The sequence below is a fragment of the Coptis chinensis genome, chromosome 8 (genome assembly GCF_015680905.1).
Source record: "Coptis chinensis isolate HL-2020 chromosome 8, ASM1568090v1, whole genome shotgun sequence".
In the NCBI taxonomy this organism is placed as follows: domain Eukaryota; kingdom Viridiplantae; phylum Streptophyta; class Magnoliopsida; order Ranunculales; family Ranunculaceae; genus Coptis; species Coptis chinensis.
In genome coordinates this window covers 86654238-86673224 of record NC_141463.1, presented here as the reverse complement: position 1 = coordinate 86673224, position 18987 = coordinate 86654238, and the positions used below count along the sequence as shown (strand labels likewise).

Here is an 18987-nt window from a genome sequence, read left to right as displayed (position 1 = left end):
TTAAAGAAAACAATCGATCCAATGATCAACATTGGCAAATATAATTTTCGAAGGCAAGCTTTAGTGAAGCACTTTTTCCATAGGTCATTCAACATAAATTATTTTCAAATAATAATAATAATAATAATAATAATATATCTAAATAGCACAAATGCTTTGGTTAGAGGAGGAAGACAATGAATTAGCTGTATGATCAATTTGAATGTACAATCAAGATTAAAAACTAAGTGTTTGGTGTGATTAAATCACATTCTTTGGATTAAATTTTATTAGCCGTCAAGATGATGACACGTGGACACCACACTTTCATGGGATGGACCATCTACTTAATGACAATTTTGTAAATCCAATGCTTATAAAAGATTTGTGGCCATTCTCGATTAAATGTATGGGATGGTGACATATGTTATTCTGGTCCACTTTGTTTTCATAGAGTCAAGTGTTATTTTGGTAATTATGTGTAAGGAAGGGTAAATATGACATTTAACATTACTCAAACAGCAAGATCACAGTCAAAGGTAGTTGACTCGGTCTTAGTGTGAGTCTTGTGGGGGGTGTGTCTAAACTTACTTGATAGGGGTAAGTCTTAAAAACTGTATAAAGTTAAAGTTAGTACTTTGGCCGGCTATCATTTTCTCATTTTTTTACGTGTATACAGAGTATGCATGGTATCTATTGTGGTGATCTAACAGTTGTATATGAGCAAATTGTGAAAGGAAAATAACTAATATTGCGAGATCGAGTTTGGTTTGCTCTTGTTTTAGGGGGTCGGAATTGTCCTGCACACATGATATTTTGAGTCTGTTCTTTGATGAATACTAAAACCGATATTTTGACAAACATCCTTGCAAAGCATATTTGTTTTTTTTATCCTCAAAAGATTTAGCCCGGCCAACTCAAATGCTGTCACACTCTCTTACATGAACTCGTTACTCGCACACCACAAATGGTGCGATTATGTTTAAGATAGACCACTTAAATTATACGTTTTCAACTTCGATCACCTTGACTTTTTTCCTATGACCCATTTTTTCTACAATTTTCACATGTATAGGGTTGGATTAATCAAAGAAGTTTTTGTGCTGTTGGAGGTTTGCCCTTTGTGGATGATAGAAGTCTCTGCTCGTTTTTTAAACCAAGCCCCTTTCCCCTTATCCTTCTTGAACGCATGGCCGACAAATGTGGTCTGCGATGTGTCCATAAAGTGTTAACAAATGAAAATTAGTCACCTAAAGTCCATTCCATATACGTGAAAATTAAAGTTGTTAATACTAGCTTACATCCCGGCCAGCATTTACAAGCATTGACTTGCTTGGAAAATATGAGAAACTCATCCAGATTCATATCTAAGTCTACACAAACAAATACCAACCACCAGCAAGTTGCGTTTTCTTTCCAGATTTATTTCAAGACTTTCTTCATTTTTATTAAGTTACAAAGCTGAACCAAAGCTTATTGATTTGAAACTAGAGTGGACTACACACTTCTTCATTTTTCTTCCCACCCACTTAGCTGAACTGAACCAAACCCATTTTTCTTCATTTTTCTTTCCCTATCTAGAAGAACAGAAAGTCATGTACATCCTCGAATGCAAAATACATCCACAAGTATAATGCATTAACATGGTAGGCTAGAAATTAAATTGCATCAATTGCTAAAAAATTACAAAGGTGGATCAACTTGGACACTTTGTTATAAATTAGAATCACTGCAATACATGTTATGCATAGAAAACTCACTACTCATCTAGATAACCTTAACCTTTTTTAGACCATTGTATTATAAGTTTTAACGACCACAAGTCACATACTCACAATCTCACATGCACGAAAAGGCAACATCTTTTACTGTACTCACTGTTTATGAGCCAGCAAAATTTAATTAGCACATCTTCAAGTTATGGAATACAACTTTTTGGGGTAGGTATACAAAACCTTTAGACATTTTTTTTTTGAAGCATTTAGGAGTTAGACAGACCCCGACCTGTATTAAGAAACTCTCAAGTACATATGACCTGCGGCATCCTCTCTTACAATTTGTTCTAGACTTTTCTCTAGAGGTGCCAGGTATATCATATCAAAGGGTACATTACAATTAGCAGTCTTAGCAATAAAGTCTGCTGCCCTATTACTTTCACGAAAAGAGTGGATGTATACAATCTTATCAAACCACGGGTTTAGCAGCTTGATGGAGGCTACTAAGCTCTGACAGTACCAAGGAGCACTCTCCGAACCTAAAAGTATGCATACTGCTCTTAGTGAGTCAGATGCAACCTTCACCTTCCTAAAACCCATCATCTTGCATCCTTTCAATCCTTGAAGAATTTCTCTAAGCTCTTGGACAAGAACTGAACTAGAACGATTACATCCCTTGTACATGAAGTGCACTCCTCCTTCTGAATTTCTAACCAAACCTCCATAACTCGAGCCATTGTTACTTACTGAGCCATCAGGATTCAACGTGACTTCATCGGCCTCAAGTGAAGCCCATGTACAAGTGACAGGGACCTTTGACACAAACTGAGTTTGTATACCTAATTTCTGCATTAGAACTCTCGCGCCTGTTGAATCTTTAATCTCCTTCAGTTGCCCTTGCAACGAAATTTTCTGCTGGTTTAAAATTGCATTGCCAACTTCAACAATTGACTGCTACTTACCTTGAAATCTTCTACTGTTCCATTCCACCCATATAGCATTGATGGTAGCACATACAAAAGCCTTTAAGATATCAGCTTGAATAGATTTGCGATTAGTAGTTTGAAGGATGTCAAACCACTTAGCATTTGAGCCCTTAACAGTTCCAATTAATCCCAACTCTCTCTTAATTCTAGCCCACAGTGTTTTAGAGAAATCGCAATCGAAGTAGAGATGTTTGGAGTTTTTCCTTGCGCCATTACATAAGCAACACGATGAACTGGATAGGATTTTCCTGACTATTAACCTGTCCTGCGTCAGAAGTGATCCCGAAAACAATTGCCAACTTGTGAAAGGATGCTTGGGCGTAACCAGTTGAGACACAGAGCAGTTTGCTTGAGAATCTTGTCCTAGAATGGACTTGTAGTATTCAATAAAGGCATCTGCCACCTTTTCTTGTCCCTAACATCTTTGTTGATGCATATCCGTTACCACCCAAACATAATTTATGGCCTTCCTTTCCTTGATGGTATTGTAGAAGAATTCAGTACCTCTGTCTCCGTGCACTATCCATTCAATATAGGCTCTCTATTGTAGATCTGCTTCTTCCAGTCTTATGTTCTCACAGAGTTTGATTCTGAGCTCCTTTTCCTCCAAACCCAAGTTATGATCAAGTGGTAGTACTTGTAGTCTTTTTTGGATCTCTTCTGATTCCTTCCTGGAGATTTCAGTTTTCTGGTGAAGATTGGAAAAAGATTGCTTTGACCACCTTTTCAAGTCTGATTTTAGCATCTTCAACTTCTGAGTTAAGACGTACATCTCACTACCATACAACTGAATTGACCAGCAAGATTGCAAAGTATCCCTGAATTCAGGAGTATGAATCCAAAAGTTACTAAATCTGAATGGTGGCCTACACCTGTATGCATCTATCCAAGAAACCATAATAGGTGAGTGGTCTGATATTCCTTGAGTAAAGAAATCTGCCACAGAACTTGGGAAAGTTGCACTCCAGCATTGATTCACCAAGCACCTATCTAATTTAGCCCATTTCCTATTCAAGCCTGAGCCATAGTTGGTCCATGTGAGAGTACACCCCACTGATTTGATGTCGTAGAGTCCAGCTGCAACTAGACAATTTGAGAAAGGAACTGTTTCTCTTGGATGGACTGGAAGGTTTCCAACTCTCTCATGTGTGAATAACATATTATTATAGTCACCCACGCAACACCAAGGTCCAGCGATGTTTGAGCTTATAGAAACCATGTCATGCCATAATCTCGCTATAGTATTTATATTATTACTAGCATAAATTGCAATAAAGAAAAACTCAGCTGAGTTATGTAGTAGAGTCACCTTACAGTGGATAAGCTGCGAAGTTTCCCTCACCTTGTCAACTGAAACTCTACCAACATCCCAAAATATCAAAATCCTTCCCGCATCATCACTGTTGTAGTTATGTTCACATTTCCAAAATGGTGCACACAGCGAGCTAATATAATCAAAATTCACAGCTTTAACCTTCGTTTCTAACAGGCCTAGCAAAAGTAGTTGTTTAGCCCTTATAAACTTACTAATGTGCTTTGCTTTATTTGGGTTGTTGAGACCTCTTATGTTCCAAACACACATAGCCATATAATAACTATCTAACAACCTCGACCTCTTTTGTTCCCAAACCCTTTTGGTCGACCTCTTCCCCTTTTAGCTTGGCTATTAGTTGCACCTCTATTATTGCTCTGAGGGCTTGCTCCATTCCCATAAGATACAACCACCGGAGTTGTTTGTTTGGCAATGACTTCTGCTGCTTGAGTGTGCTCAACAAACATATCTCTTGCTTCTCCCACCATATCAGAAACAATCTCATCTTCACTATCTGCTAGGACATTTGATAAGAGTCCAAAATTATAATTTTAACCCTGTAACAGTCATACTTTTAGACCAATTATGTGAGTAATAATTAAGAGTTAATACGATCGACGTGTTTTATCGTTTTCGGGCTTCAAAGTCAATTATGTGCAGAAATGTGCCACTTTGATGAGATAAAGGAGCAATGGTTGGTTGCTAAGGAGTTCTGTGATTAAAGGCCAAGATTCAAGAAGACAAGCCTTTCTAAAGCCCGGTCAAAAGCTAAAAAGTCGACGCGGGCAGAAACAGCACACAAAGTCAGCAGAACTTCCAAAGGCCGTATCTTTGGACTCAGACCTCGGAATTGGGCCTACCTTATGTCAAAACGACTGGCTCGGAAAGAGCTTTCCAATGATCTAAGCCTTGACCCAATCAGAAGAGCAGAAGTGGACGAAAAGTCTGTTGAAGCCAACTGCAGCTGAAGAGGCCTTTTTGGATTGAAAGAATTGGGTTTTGGGCCTAATTCTGTGGCCCAAAACATGGCTCCAAGCCCATGCACGATTTTTGGATCTGAAAGTATAAAAACAAGAGCTTGACTCTTTGTTAATGGTAGATAGTTAGACCTAGATTAGTTAGCCTCCATTAATTAGTTTTAGAACTTAGTTTTAGAATTTCAATTAGTTAATTAATTAGTTTTTCATATCTTGTTTTAGATCTAGTTTCATGCTTAATTAATTACTTTAGAACAAAGTAGATTATTAATTTAGTATTTGAATCATTGTTTTATTATTCATTAGATTAATAAAATAGTGTTCTTGGTAATCTAGTTTCATTTTACATTTACTTATTTAGTTCAATTCTTAGATTTATTTATTTGTTATTATTAGTTTAATTCAATTATTGCATGAGTAGTTTTGAATTGAGTTTAAACAAGTAAAGTTCAAATCTTTATATCATGTCTTGTTCGAATTTGATTGGGAATGATAGCGTGATGATTCTCGGCTAAACCTCCATTAGAGGGGGTTGAGAAGCCTTGATGAAAGCTTAATTCCGATTATCGTAGAGTCGTCGTAATTTCCTTTCCACTCTAGAAATGATTAGTTTACCATGAGAATGGGTGTAATCGCTCACATGCTAGTTATGAATTGGTAGAAATGCCATGTGTAATTAGGGATTAGGAATAACCAGATTGTTCTACGAAGCAGTTCAATTTGGATTACGACGATTCGTCATTAGTGGATTAAGTTGAGCTAAGGTGGAATCAATCCCCCTCTAACTCCTTATCATAGAATCGACGTAGTATTCCCATAGTTGTTTAAATAGTCGACTTGTTGCATCTTGTGGGTAGTTGCATCATAGTCTAGTTATCATTTCGTAAATCTCTCATTAGATTTTAGTTAAGATTATTTATACGTAGAGAACATTACTTTGCGAAATAACTAGGAGTGGAACGAATCATCTACTCCACTATATCTCAATAGGATTGAGAGTAGAAATCTTTGATAAATTAGGCACGTAATAAGTTTTAGTTTACTTACGTTTTGAGTTTTATCGTTCATTTCGTAGGAAAACTATCATTTTTATGTTTATCAACATCAAAAGAGTTCCTTTCATTAGTATAAACGTCCAATTCGTCAGCAGCTGGCAGAGCGAGTTGTGCTGGAGCCACCTATTTTGGAGTTACGAACCCCACCCCTTGCGGGTTAATAGCTGTAATAGCATTTACAACAGAAGGGCTCACCACAGGAACCACTGAGAGTTCCGAATTTCCTTCCATTAGATTGTTTTGAAGGCTACTAGAGGGAGTTACTTTCATTGCAGGCTCCTCATTTGTTCCATGAACAGCTGCTAGACTATGCTCATCTTCATTCTGTGCATCCATTGGCCTAGATGTGGTTGTTACTGGTACCACTTGAGTTGGTCTCACAATAACTGGAATGACTTCATTCTGTCTAACGACAGTTCCATTAGACCCAAGTGTTGGTTGTAGGATTACCAGCTCTGTAGGTCCTTGAGATGCATGTAACCCTGACGTAGCTGCACCATTTCCATTACTTGTTATAGCTACAATGTTAGTTGATCTACTAACATTTCTTACTCTCCACCCAGTTGTTGCACCCATATAGCACTTAGATGGTAAGTGACCAAACTTTGAGCATTTGGAACATGCTACTAGCTTCCAAGGGTATTCTGCTTGGACTTCAACTTCTCTTTCCCCTACTTTTAGCTTAACAGATGAAGGATAAGAGTAATTGAGTGGAATAACAATATAGAGTTTGGCAAACGATAATCTTTGTTTCTTCGCAGTTGCCTCATCCATGCATAAAGTTCCTCCCAGGATGCAGGCAAGGTACGACAAGCCATTTAAGGTCCAAAGCTCTTTTGGAACATGAGCTAGTTTAACCCATATCGGAATTGTATTAACATTATTCCTAAAAGACCCTGCTTCCACCGTCCATGGCCGTATCACAAAAATCTTGCCTGATATAAACAACGGTCCACCTTCCAGGACCATAGATCTATCTTCTTTAGTAGAGAACTTTATATAAAAAAGGTCACAGTTTGTAATGATTTCCATGTTGCCTTTTAGTTTCCAGCTGCTCTCAAGACTAGCTTTAACGTATGGAAAGGCCATACGTTTGTCAAGGAAGTATCCTACTAATACATTCTTCCATTCCTCTATCCTTTCATCAACAATCTCTTGAGGCACAATAGCGACTCCATTAACGAAAGACGGCGAGAAGTTCTTTAAAACAGTGGTGGAAGGAGATGGTCTGCTGAAGAGATTACTCCACGACATTGATGGCTGTTGCAGATTTGGAATACCCGATTCACTTTGAACAGATGACATCTTTCTTCTACCTCGCTGATGTTATTACTATATAAGGAAGGATAAACATGCGAGAAAGAGATAATTAGCTAGTCTTACCAATGAAAGATTACTATAACATGAAAGATTTTAGCACACAGGATCGGTTGTAGCTAACTCCTAAGTTACTCCTATAATCGCCCCAATAAAGGTCCCCATTTCGGTTGTTGATATATCAAAAGCAATCTGCCAATTTTGGAACATGGCACATTTTGCAGAAATACCAAGCAGTCTAAAGGACAACTAGGGATGATAATTTGGCCCTCAAGCCCTCAAGCCGCTCCGACCTGGCCTTCAAAATTGCATGTTCAAGCCCTCAAAAGGTGGCCCTCACAGATTTGAGGGGAGGCCCGGCCCCGCTCTCATACTTATAAGGGGCGGGCTAGGGCCTAGGTTCTGAAGCATGAGCCCGGCCCTCACCAGCCCTCACTTCGCCCTCATACGTTTTCTTGTTATTTTACATTATATTTATGTATTATACTCTAATTATCTAAGTTGTATAAAAAAAATCACTAAATTAGTTTTCAATAATGGATAAATTAGAATATAACATAACATATACGTTTTTTGTAATTGGTTTAATGATATGTATATAAGTCATACATAAAAGCAAATCCAACCTAACAAGTAACAACATAGTTAAGTATGAAAAATGTAGATATTTTAAGAATATCATCTCTTCCATCATTTCTATCTATATTTTTTTTTTTTCTAAAGGCATAACAATTAGTTTTGTATACTTAGTTAAAATTGATATACATAATCAAAGTATGATAAAAATAAATAAAAAATCACAAAAATAAAATAAATAAACTAGTCAAGTATAATTAGATCGGGCCTGACCCGGCCCTCATTTGGCCCTAAAAAATGAGGGTCGAGAGGCGGGTTAAGGGCTTAAGTTTTCATGTTTGACCCTACTCGACCCGGCCCTCAATACAAAATAGGGGCGGGCTGACTCGGCCCTCAATCACGAGGGCTTTTATGGTTTGAGGGGGGGCTAGCCCGGCCCGACCCTTTTATCACCCCTAAGCTAGAGTGCCAGACCTTCTATTTAATTTTTAAGAAACACAATAATGTCGGATTACCAAATTTGATTTACATAACAAATAGATACCTACCGATTAATTAGATGAATTGAAAGACCCCAGCGATAAATGTCTAATTGTTTGTGAAACTAATTTGGGGGGGTGGGTGGGTGGGGGGAAGCAGCTTAGTTGGTAAAAAAATTTGGATGATGATACATATGGATGACACGACCCTTGATCTTTGGGAAAAGGTCACGTGGGTATTAGATTTGGAAGTTTATTTTCAAATTGGAAATAGCAACCTCAAGCACACCGCTTGTTTACATTAGAGTAAACATTTCCTACATAATTAGTACCAATACCACACAATTTTGGAAGTTTGATTGGTTTTGGAAACCAATTAGTTGCCCACGGCAGTGCACTTCGTTCTCTATAAATATCGAGCCTCTTGTATAGTTTTGATAAGCTCAAATTAGTTAGGCTCAAGTTTGGAAGCTCAACTTTGTAAGCTAGAAGGCACAAGTTCGTCGAGCGTTCGACTAGTTTAATTTGAGAGATTTGTGAGCTTCGTTTGTGAGAGAAAATTAGTGAATTCTTCAAAATTCGTTTGTAACTGATTGTACTCTATTTGTTTATCTCTTGTTTAGTAAAGTTCTCATATTTTGCTTTATAACACCCTATTTTTAATAATATCAAATATTGTTTATTCATTGATTATGATATGTTTTTTATTATGCCATAAATTGACCATTTGAATTGAAACCAAATTTGAATGTTTGACTTTTTTTTAAAAAAAATGAGAGAATAGTTTGTTTATTTTGAAAATGGCTTAAAATATAAGTTTTTAAGATATTCTCTTGTACACTGGAATTTGTTGGAATTTGTGTTAAATGATACAATTTGTTCTATGATACTTTATGACCACTTATGTTGTTTTTGATAATGATATAAATAAATGATATGATGTTGATATGAGACGTGACGTAGTATTGTTTGGTCAGCATTCATTAAATGCGGCATTTTTAAGAAATAAGGACATAAGTAAATGTTCCATTATTATATTTGTGAGATGCTATTAAGAGGTATTGTAGCTTTTGTGGATATTTCCAAATGAATTGTGGTTTAGTGCAATAATTTTATTTGACACGTGATAGATTGTGGAACGATTATGAGATAATATAATTGCAAGATATTTGAATAATTTACGTAACAAAAACCCTAGTTCATAGCTACCACAACTCATTTGATTATATGATTAACCCTTGTGAATAGAATGTGATTTTGTTTCAAGAGAACTTGGAGCCCTTGTTGCTAAATGATGGTTTTATTTATCTCGTCGCCAATTCATCACGAGACACACGATATGACATTTTATGTCTAATAAAGGCTTACTCACATAGTTTTAGAGTTAGGTGTGGGGGTTACCTTGTATGCAACTTCCGTTTAGGATAACTATGCCGGTGTGGTCCATTATGTGAGTGAGGCATGTTGACTCGATAGAGGGAGCTTGAGTAATTGCCAGCTAGAGCAGTTGGTAAATTTTTTGGATGATGGTACTAGACATATGGGATTTGGACGATACCCCGCCAGTGCTGGGAAGAGGTCACGTGGGTATTAGATTTGGAAGTTTATTTTCAAATTGGAAATAGCAACAGCAAGCACACTGCTTGTGTACATTAGAGTAAACATTTCCTACTTAGTACCAATACCACACAATTTTGGAAGTTTGATTGGTTTTGGAAACCAATTAGTTGCCCACGGCAGTGCACTTCGTTCTCTATAAATACCGAACCTCTTGTATAGTTTTGATAAGCTCAAATTAGTTAGGCTCAAGTTTGGAAGCTCAACTTTGTAAGCTAGAAGGCACAAGTTCGTCGAGTGTTCGACTAGTTTAATTTGAGAGATTTGTGAGCTTCATTTGTGAGAGAAAATTAGTGAATTCTTCAGAATTTGTTTGTAACTAATTGTACTATATTTGTTTATCTCTTGGTTAGTAAAGTTCTCATATTTTGCTTTATAACACCCCTATTTTTAATAATATCAAATATTGTTTATTTCACTGATTATTATATATTTTTTATTATGCCATAAATTGACCATTTGAATTGAAACCAAATTTGAATGTTTGACTTTAAAAAAAAAATGAGAGAATAGTTTGTTTATTTTGAAAATGGCTTAAAATATAAGTTTTTAAGATATTCTCTTGTACATTGGAATTTGTTGGAATTTGTGTTAAATGATACAATTTGTTCTATGATACTTTATGACCACTTATGTTGTTTTTTATAATGATATAAATAAATGATATAATGTTGATATGAGACGTGACGTAGTATTGTTTGGTCAGCATTCATTAAATGCGACATTTTTAAGAAATAAAAACATAAGTAAATGTTCCATTATTATATTTGTGAGATGCTATTAAGAGGTATTGTAGCTTTTGTGGATATTTCCAAATGAATTGTGGTTTAGTGTAATAATTTTATTTGGCACGTGATAGATTGTGGAACAATTATGAGATAATATAATTGCAAGATATTTGAATAATTTACGTAACAAAAATCCTAGTTCATAGCTACCACAACTCATTTGATTATATGATTAACCCTTGTGAATAGAATGTGATTTTGTTTCAAGAGAACTTGGAGCCCTTGTTGCTAAATGATGGTTTTATTTATCTCGTCGCCAATTCATCACGAGACACACGATATGACATTTTATGTCTAATAAAGGCTTACTCACATAGTTTTAGAGTTCGTGTGGGGGTTACCTTGTATGCAACTTCCCGTTTAGGATAACTATGCCGGTGTGGTCCATTATGTGAGTGAGGCATGTTCGACTCGATAGAGGGGAGCGAGTAATTGCCAGCTAGAGCAGTTGGTAAATTTTTTGGATGATGGTACTAGACATATGGGATTTGGACGATACCCCGCCAGTGCTGGGAAGAGGTCACGTGGGTATTAGATTTGGAAGTTTATTTTCAAATTGGAAATAGCAACAGCAAGCACACTGCTTGTGTACATTAGAGTAAACATTTCCTACTTAGTACCAATACCACACAATTTTGGAAGTTTGATTGGTTTTGGAAACCAATTAGTTGCCCACGGCAGTGCACTTCGTTCTCTATAAATACCGAACCTCTTGTATAGTTTTGATAAGCTCAAATTAGTTAGGCTCAAGTTTGGAAGCTCAACTTTGTAAGCTAGAAGGCACAAGTTCGTCGAGTGTTCGAGTAGTTTAATTTGAGAGATTTGTGAGCTTCATTTGTGAGAGAAAATTAGTGAATTCTTCAGAATTTGTTTGTAACTGATTGTACTATATTTGTTTATCTCTTGGTTAGTAAAGTTCTCATATTTTGCTTTATAACACCCCTATTTTTAATAATATCAAATATTGTTTATTTCACTGATTATGATATATTTTTTATTATGCCATAAATTGACCATTTGAATTGAAACCAAATTTGAATGTTTGACTTTAAAAAACAAAATGAGAGAATAGTTTGTTTATTTTGAAAATGGCTTAAAATATAAGTTTTTAAGATATTCTCTTGTACATTGGAATTTGTTGGAATTTGTGTTAAATGATACAATTTGTTCTATGATACTTTATGACCACTTATGTTGTTTTTGATAATGATATAAATAAATGATATGATGTTGATATGAGACGTGACGTAGTATTTTTTGGTTAGCATTCATTAAATGCGACATTTTTAAGAAATAAAAACATAAGTAAATGTTCCATTATTATATTTGTGAGATGCTATTAAGAGGTATTGTAGCTTTTGTGGATATTTCCAAATGAATTGTGGTTTAGTGCAATAATTTTATTTGGCACGTGATAGAGTGTGGAACGATTATGAGATAATATAATTGTAAGATATTTGAATAATTTACGTAACGAAAATTCTAGTTCCTAGCTACCACAACTCATTTGATTATATGATTAACCCTTGTGAACAGAATGTGATTTTGTTTCAAGAGAATTTGGAGCCCTTGTTTCTAAATGATGGTTTTATTTATCTCGTCGCCAATTTATCACGAGACACACGATATGATATTTTATGTCTAATAAAGGCTTACTCACATAGTTTTAGAGTTCGTGTGGGGGTTACCTTGTATGCAACATCCCGCTTAGGATAACTACGCCGGTGTGGTCCATTATGTTAGTGAGGCATGTTCGGCTAGATAGAGGGGAGCGAGTGGTGCATAAGAAACTAGGTAAAATATAGAGACGACGTTATATATTGTAGGGGCACTTGAAAATACTCTAAATAATAATTATTATTTGTCAAAATGTATGTTAACACAATAATAAATGATTGACTATGGTTGTGAAATTTGTCGTGGAGTTTGTTCTTCTCGATTTGATGGAATGATTGAAATTTTGTATATGATATATTTTGTTTTATAGTATTTTATTTGCACTCACAGCGGTTTTGCAGAAGGGTGGGTATAATTAATTATTTATGCAGATATAACTCACTCTGTGATTAGGCCAACACTAGTGTAAGTATAGAGTAAATTTATTTTTATTGTTTTATTATTATATGCAGTTGATCTAGTACGGTTTGAATCTATGGCGCCTCGGTGGAGGAACTAAATGTCTTTTTATTGTTGAATTAGAAGCTAAGGCGCCTTAGTGAACTACCTGCCTTAACTATTGTATGTATGATTATTGTATGATTAGTTGGAAATTAAGGCATCTTGGTGGAGGAACTAACTGTCTTATTAATTGTGTACATACATGTATAAGTATGATTTGTATTTTAGGGCTACTCATACCATCATTGATGTTTATAATGCTGACCCAATTTACATATTTGCTTATCGGGTGTTTTCATAAAATAAACATAGTCTATAAGTCTTGACAGGATTAGTGTTAAAGAAGGTTGATTGTTGTTTGTGGTTTGTGTTAGTGTCTCATTACATAATATGTTTTGTTTTCCCTTGAGGTGTAACAAATTTTCAGTTGAGGCAATGTTTTTGTAATTATAATTGAAGTGATGTTTAAGGGGAAGTTTGTAACTTAATCTTATTTGTGAATTTTTGTAATGAAGGGGACTTTGGTTTATTTAAAAAAAAATTATTAGTTTCAAATTATTATAATAGCTAAATGATAATGGGTTTTTATGTATTGGGAGTGTTTCACACCTCAAAAATCGAAGAGCTGGGAACAAATATTGTTTTTCCGATTTTGTCGAAATTCAGGGTGTGATATGCTTGGTGGATTAAGCTAACACCAAACCACGTAAATCTCGTCTCCACTTCTATTGGTTATTCGTTTTGTATTGATAAGTATTTGATTAATTAGTTTTGTCAATTCCATTACCACATTCAATCTTCTTTGTCCAATTGTCACACTACCTTATTTGTTTACATAACAAATTGGTATCGGAACCAAGATTCTTCCTAGGGCTTCTTTTGTTATTGAAATTTCTTAAAGGGGTTTTGTGGTGTATGAAAGTTTGAGAAAGTATATATATATATATATATACTTTCTCAAACTTTCATACACCAGGGATCCTCCATCGGGTACTACTTTTACGTCTAAGGAGAAATTATCTCCTACGACTTTGAATATTAACCATGCAAGGATTGATGTGGAGAAATTCGATGGATCTAACACTTTTAGTATGTAGTATTGTGAAGTTATAGATGTACTATGCCAGCAAGACTTGGATGATGTGTTAGACGAAAAACCATCAAATAAATATAGATGAGAGTGTTTGGGTTAAGAAAAATAGGCGAGCTTATAGTATCATAAGATTGTGTTTGGTTATGGATGTGAAGTATTATACCTTGTTCTCAATGAGACTTCGGCCAAGGAAATCTAGAGAATCATTGAAGAGAAGTACTTAGATAAGACAATGGAAGGTCATATCTTTATGAAATCGAAGTTGTATGATATGAGAAAGAAAGAAGGTGTTTCATTGTCCCAACATATGAATGAGTTTAACAAATTACTTACTGACTTGTTGAACATTGAAGAAGAAACGAAGGATCAAGACAAAACTTTCCATTTGTTGAGATCTCTTCCCAAAGAGGAGTATGTATGGGCATATAAAAACCACCATTATGTTCAGAAAGAAAGTTTTGAACTATTATGAGGTGCAGTATGTATTGACAAGTTGGGATATGATGAACAACAATGAAAATGAGTCAAGAGAGTCGACGAACACTGCTTTTGTGGTAAGAGGGAGGTTTAATAACTGCCCAAACTCTGGTGGTGGAAGAAGTGAATCTCGTTCCAAGTCGAGAGGGTGAAATCTAGCCCGTGATAAGTGTGTTTTTTGCCATAAGGTTGGACATTGGAAGAAGGACTACAAGAAGTTGAAACACAAGAAGAAAAATATTGAGCAGAAATAGACCAATGTCAACATTGCTCAAGGTGGTAATGATTTTGATGGTTCTAATTTCCTTTTTCTCGTTACATCTAGTATTTGTTTAATTGATTCTAGTAATTGGATTTTGGATATGGGTGTTATACCTATCATGTTTGTCCCGTAAGGGAGTGGTTTACAAGTTTTAAGGAACTTGAAAGGGGTGATGTGTTGATGGGGAATTATCAACCTTGTCACATTATGAGGATATGTAATATTCGTCTCAAGATGTATGATAAAATAGTTGGCTAGGGAAATAAAAGATGTTCGATATGTTCCCACTTTAAAGAAGAATCTTATCTCTATTGGTACTTTAGAAATTAAGGGCTATAAGGTAGTCATTGACATTGGTGTTCTAAAGATAGTTTTTGGAGCAATGGTTATCATGAAAGGCATACGGTAGAATAACTTGTATTATTTGAAGGGTGGTACAGTTAGTGGAAAAGTAGTTGTTACTGAACATTCAGAGTCAGTTGCTAAGAAGGCCACCAAATTATGGCATATGCGTCTTACACATGCAGGTGAGAAGTCTATGCAAACATTAGTGAATCAAGGACTGTTGAAAGGTGCTAAGTCATCTAAGTTAGATTTTTGTGAACATAGTGTTATGGGCAAGTAGGCAACTGTGAAGTTTAGCCGTCACCGCTATCCATTGTACATGTGGAACCCTTGATTATGTTCATTCGAATGTTTGGGGTCCTTCTAGAAATGCATCTCTTAGAGGGAATAAATATTATTATGTGACATTTGTTGATGATTACTCTAGGCGTTTGTGGGTATATACCATGAGAAACAAGGATGAAGTCCTAGATATCATTGTGAAGTGGAAAATTTTGATTGAAACTCAAACTGACGGAAAGATCAAACGACTCCGAACTGATAATGGTGGTGAATATACGAGTGATCCGTTCTTGCAAGTATGTCAGAATGAGATAATAGAGAGACACTTCACAATGAAAGGTGATATACACCTTTTGTTACGTTAGAGATTTGAATCTCTTCTTTGGCGAAAGTGCGAATTCAAAGATTTTCTTACTCACGATCTTTCGTGTTCATATAGATTGGAGTAAGGATTCAAACCAACCTAAATTCTAGAACCACTTACAACTTGGTTTTTACTCTTTTAGGAAACTAGTGAGTAAGTTTAAATATGATTATATTAATACTAAATATTTGGTTTCTTTACTACACAAAAATTAAAAATATTAAGTTACGGAATCATGCAACTAAGACACAATAAAATTTTACTAAAACAAAAGTGGAGAGTTAATTCTCCTCATGTGAAGATTACTTTTGTTATTTGATTTTTATAAGTGCATTAAAATCTTCCTAGAACTCATAGACAAGTTCTACTAAAAGAAAACTTGATCCCTAACAAATATGACTCATCTCTAAGCTTATACATGCTAGCATGTAGAACCAAGCAATGACTTATCTCTAAGCTCATCACTTGATCCCTAACTAGACTCTACACCAACTATCATTTTGGGATAGGATGTAGGCCTAGTTGTTCTTCCTAAACACTTACTAAACCAAATAACAAGACTTTTCCCTCACATGAGTGTTAAGAACTCCCCACAAAGGGAAGGTTTAGCTCATGATCCTTGGAATAAAACTAAAACAAGTGTGGAATGTAAAAAGAGAGAGCAAAAAGAAGAAATTATCTATTTATAAACTCACTTGCATGAAGAAGTGAGAATTTTTCAAGAGGAACACAAGGTTTCCTCCATTAAAACTATTACAAGCTATTTTTTTTCAAAACTAAAAACTTCCAACTATCTACAAACTAAGGAACTAAAATAATACATGGTAAAGGAAAATAAGTCAAAGGAGTAAACGAGTGTCCCCCCCCTTGTTTTGTTTTCTTCTCCATTTGAGAGAAATCTCATTTCCTCCCACGTGAAACATCAAACCACATTTACTTCCTTTTTATCCACCACATTAAAACAAAGTGACACCTTGCCTTTTTTTTTTACTATTAACACCTAATCTAATTAATTACATGCAAGGTGTCAATTTTGCACCAATAATTTGGCATTTTTGTCTTGACATGCTCCATGATTGATAACTCATCAAATCTTGCGAGCCCATATAGTGGGTCCACGTGCAGTCTAGTGGCGGTCCAGTCTTTTGACAATTTTACAACTTCCCGCCTATGCGTAGAGTTCATCGCCCTGATTGTCTGAGCAGCTCACTTGTCGCATTCGGAATCCTGGTTCAAGAGGTAAGAGATTCAGAAGTTTGATGCTTCTGTACGGATTTGTTGGGATTTACATGGCTGATTTGGAAAAATTCATATATACGTCGTTCCCCGTGCTTTAATGCAAGTTTAACCAATATTTTCATGTTTACTGCAAATACCTGCAAAAGTACGAAAATATATTTATTTTATGATTATTAAACACATAATTAACCAAATTTATATGTTTCAATGGGGTTTCATATTACAGTTTTGGGTGCTTATCAAAAGGTACATCGCAACATAATGGGGTAGCTGAGCGCATGAACCGTACTATAATGGATAAGGTGTGGTATATGTTATCTAATGTTGGATTGGGAAAAACGTTTTGGGTTGAGGCTTTGACTTATACATGCTACCTTGTTAATAGGTTGCCTTCAGCTGCAATTGGAGTTAAAACTCCTATGGAGGTTTGGTATGATAAACCTGCTCAAGATTATGATTCCCTTCGTGTGTTTGGGTGTCATACTTATTTTCATGTCAAAGATGGTAAGTTGGATCCTAGAGCAAAGAAAGTTATCTTTGTAGGTCTAAAAAGTGGAGTTAAAGGTTATAAGTTATGGGATCCGAAAGATAAGAAATTTGTTTTGAGAAGAGATGTGACATTTGATGAGGCTTCTATGTTAAAGTCTACTGACTCTCAGCAGGTGGAGAGTATAGCCAAAAAGGTATTGCAGCAGGTGGAAACTGATGCATCTTCACCTAATCCAGATGGTTCTGTATCTAGTAGATTGACAACCATGGGTAGTCAGTCGGTTGATGTTCTAGTTGAAGACACAGAAGTAGTAAATACAGGTGATTGAACAAATGATGATGTAGAGAATGTGGCTCCATTAGATGAGCAGATGAATGTTGGTATTTTGGCTCCAGTTCATGAGCCTATTGCAACTGGTAAATCTAAGAGGAATGCTCTCCCATTGTATTGGCTAAACGATTATGTTACATATGCACTTCATATTACTGAAAATCTTGATATGAAGATGTTCTTTCCTCATATTATGGAGCAATCCAATGCTCCAAGTCAGAAAGGTGGAAGACAACTATGGATAAGGAGATGCAATCTCTTTATAATAATGATACTTGGGTGCTTGTAAAGTTACCTAAGGATAAGAAGGCGATTGGCGGGAAATAGGTGATTGCATTGAAAGAAGGATCTCTAAGTGATGAGTTACGTTACAAGGCAAGATGGGTAGCTAAAAGCTACGCTCAGATGGAGGGGATTGATTATAATGAGGTGTTTTCTTCGGTTGTGAAGTACTCCTTCATACACATCCTTTTAGCCTTGGTAGCTCGGTATGATTTGGAGCTAGCCCAACTCGATGTAAAAACTGCTTTTTTACATGGTGATTTAGAAGAGGAGATCTATATGACTTAGCCAAGTGGGTTTAAAGTTGCGGAAAGGAAGATTTGGTGCGTAAACTGAAAAAGTTGATATATGGTTTGAAACAGTATCCCAAGCAGTGGTACAAGCGGTTTAATCGATTTATGCTAGGGGTCAAGTACATAAGAAGTCACTACAATCATTGTGTCTATTTTTGCAAACTACATGATAGTTCTTTTATCTACTTGCTCTTGTATGTTGATGATATGTTTATAGCCTCAAGAAACAAGACTGAGATTGATAAGCTTAAACAGATTTTGTCCTCATAATTTGAGATGAAGGACTTGGGTGAAAAGATTCTTGGTATGTTGTGAGTATAGTGGTGGTAGTGGTTTTGAAGTTCATCCTAAATCTTAAGATGGGAGGAATGGTGATGAATGAAAACAAAAACTTTTTAACTTTTCCTACTCATTCTTTTCTTCTAAATCTAATTAAGTATTAAAGACTAGTTGTTAAGAGAGAAAAACATTGAAAGCAATGAAGTTGTGTAGAATTAAAACATGAAAGAAAATTAGAGAAAAGGAGACAACTTTATCACCAACTTACACTCATTGATGTCTTCAATGAATGTAACTAGTATTCTTGAGATTGAATGACAATGAAGTTTAGA

At 35.6% G+C, this 18987-nt stretch overlaps 2 protein-coding genes across 2 annotated transcripts; both read right to left on the bottom strand.

Annotated features, from left to right (window-relative positions):
* Positions 1 to 1988: 1988 nt before the first annotated feature.
* Positions 1989 to 2546, bottom strand: LOC147483867 (uncharacterized). The gene has a single exon (XM_086579665.1). It carries the CDS (start codon positions 2544 to 2546, stop codon positions 1989 to 1991), a length of 558 nt encoding a protein of 185 aa, XP_086435791.1.
* A 675-nt stretch (positions 2547 to 3221) lies between these two features.
* LOC147483866 (uncharacterized) lies at positions 3222 to 4268 on the bottom strand. Its single transcript, XM_086579664.1, has one exon. It carries the CDS (start codon positions 4266 to 4268, stop codon positions 3222 to 3224), a length of 1047 nt encoding a protein of 348 aa, XP_086435790.1.
* Positions 4269 to 18987: the final 14719 nt, after the last annotated feature.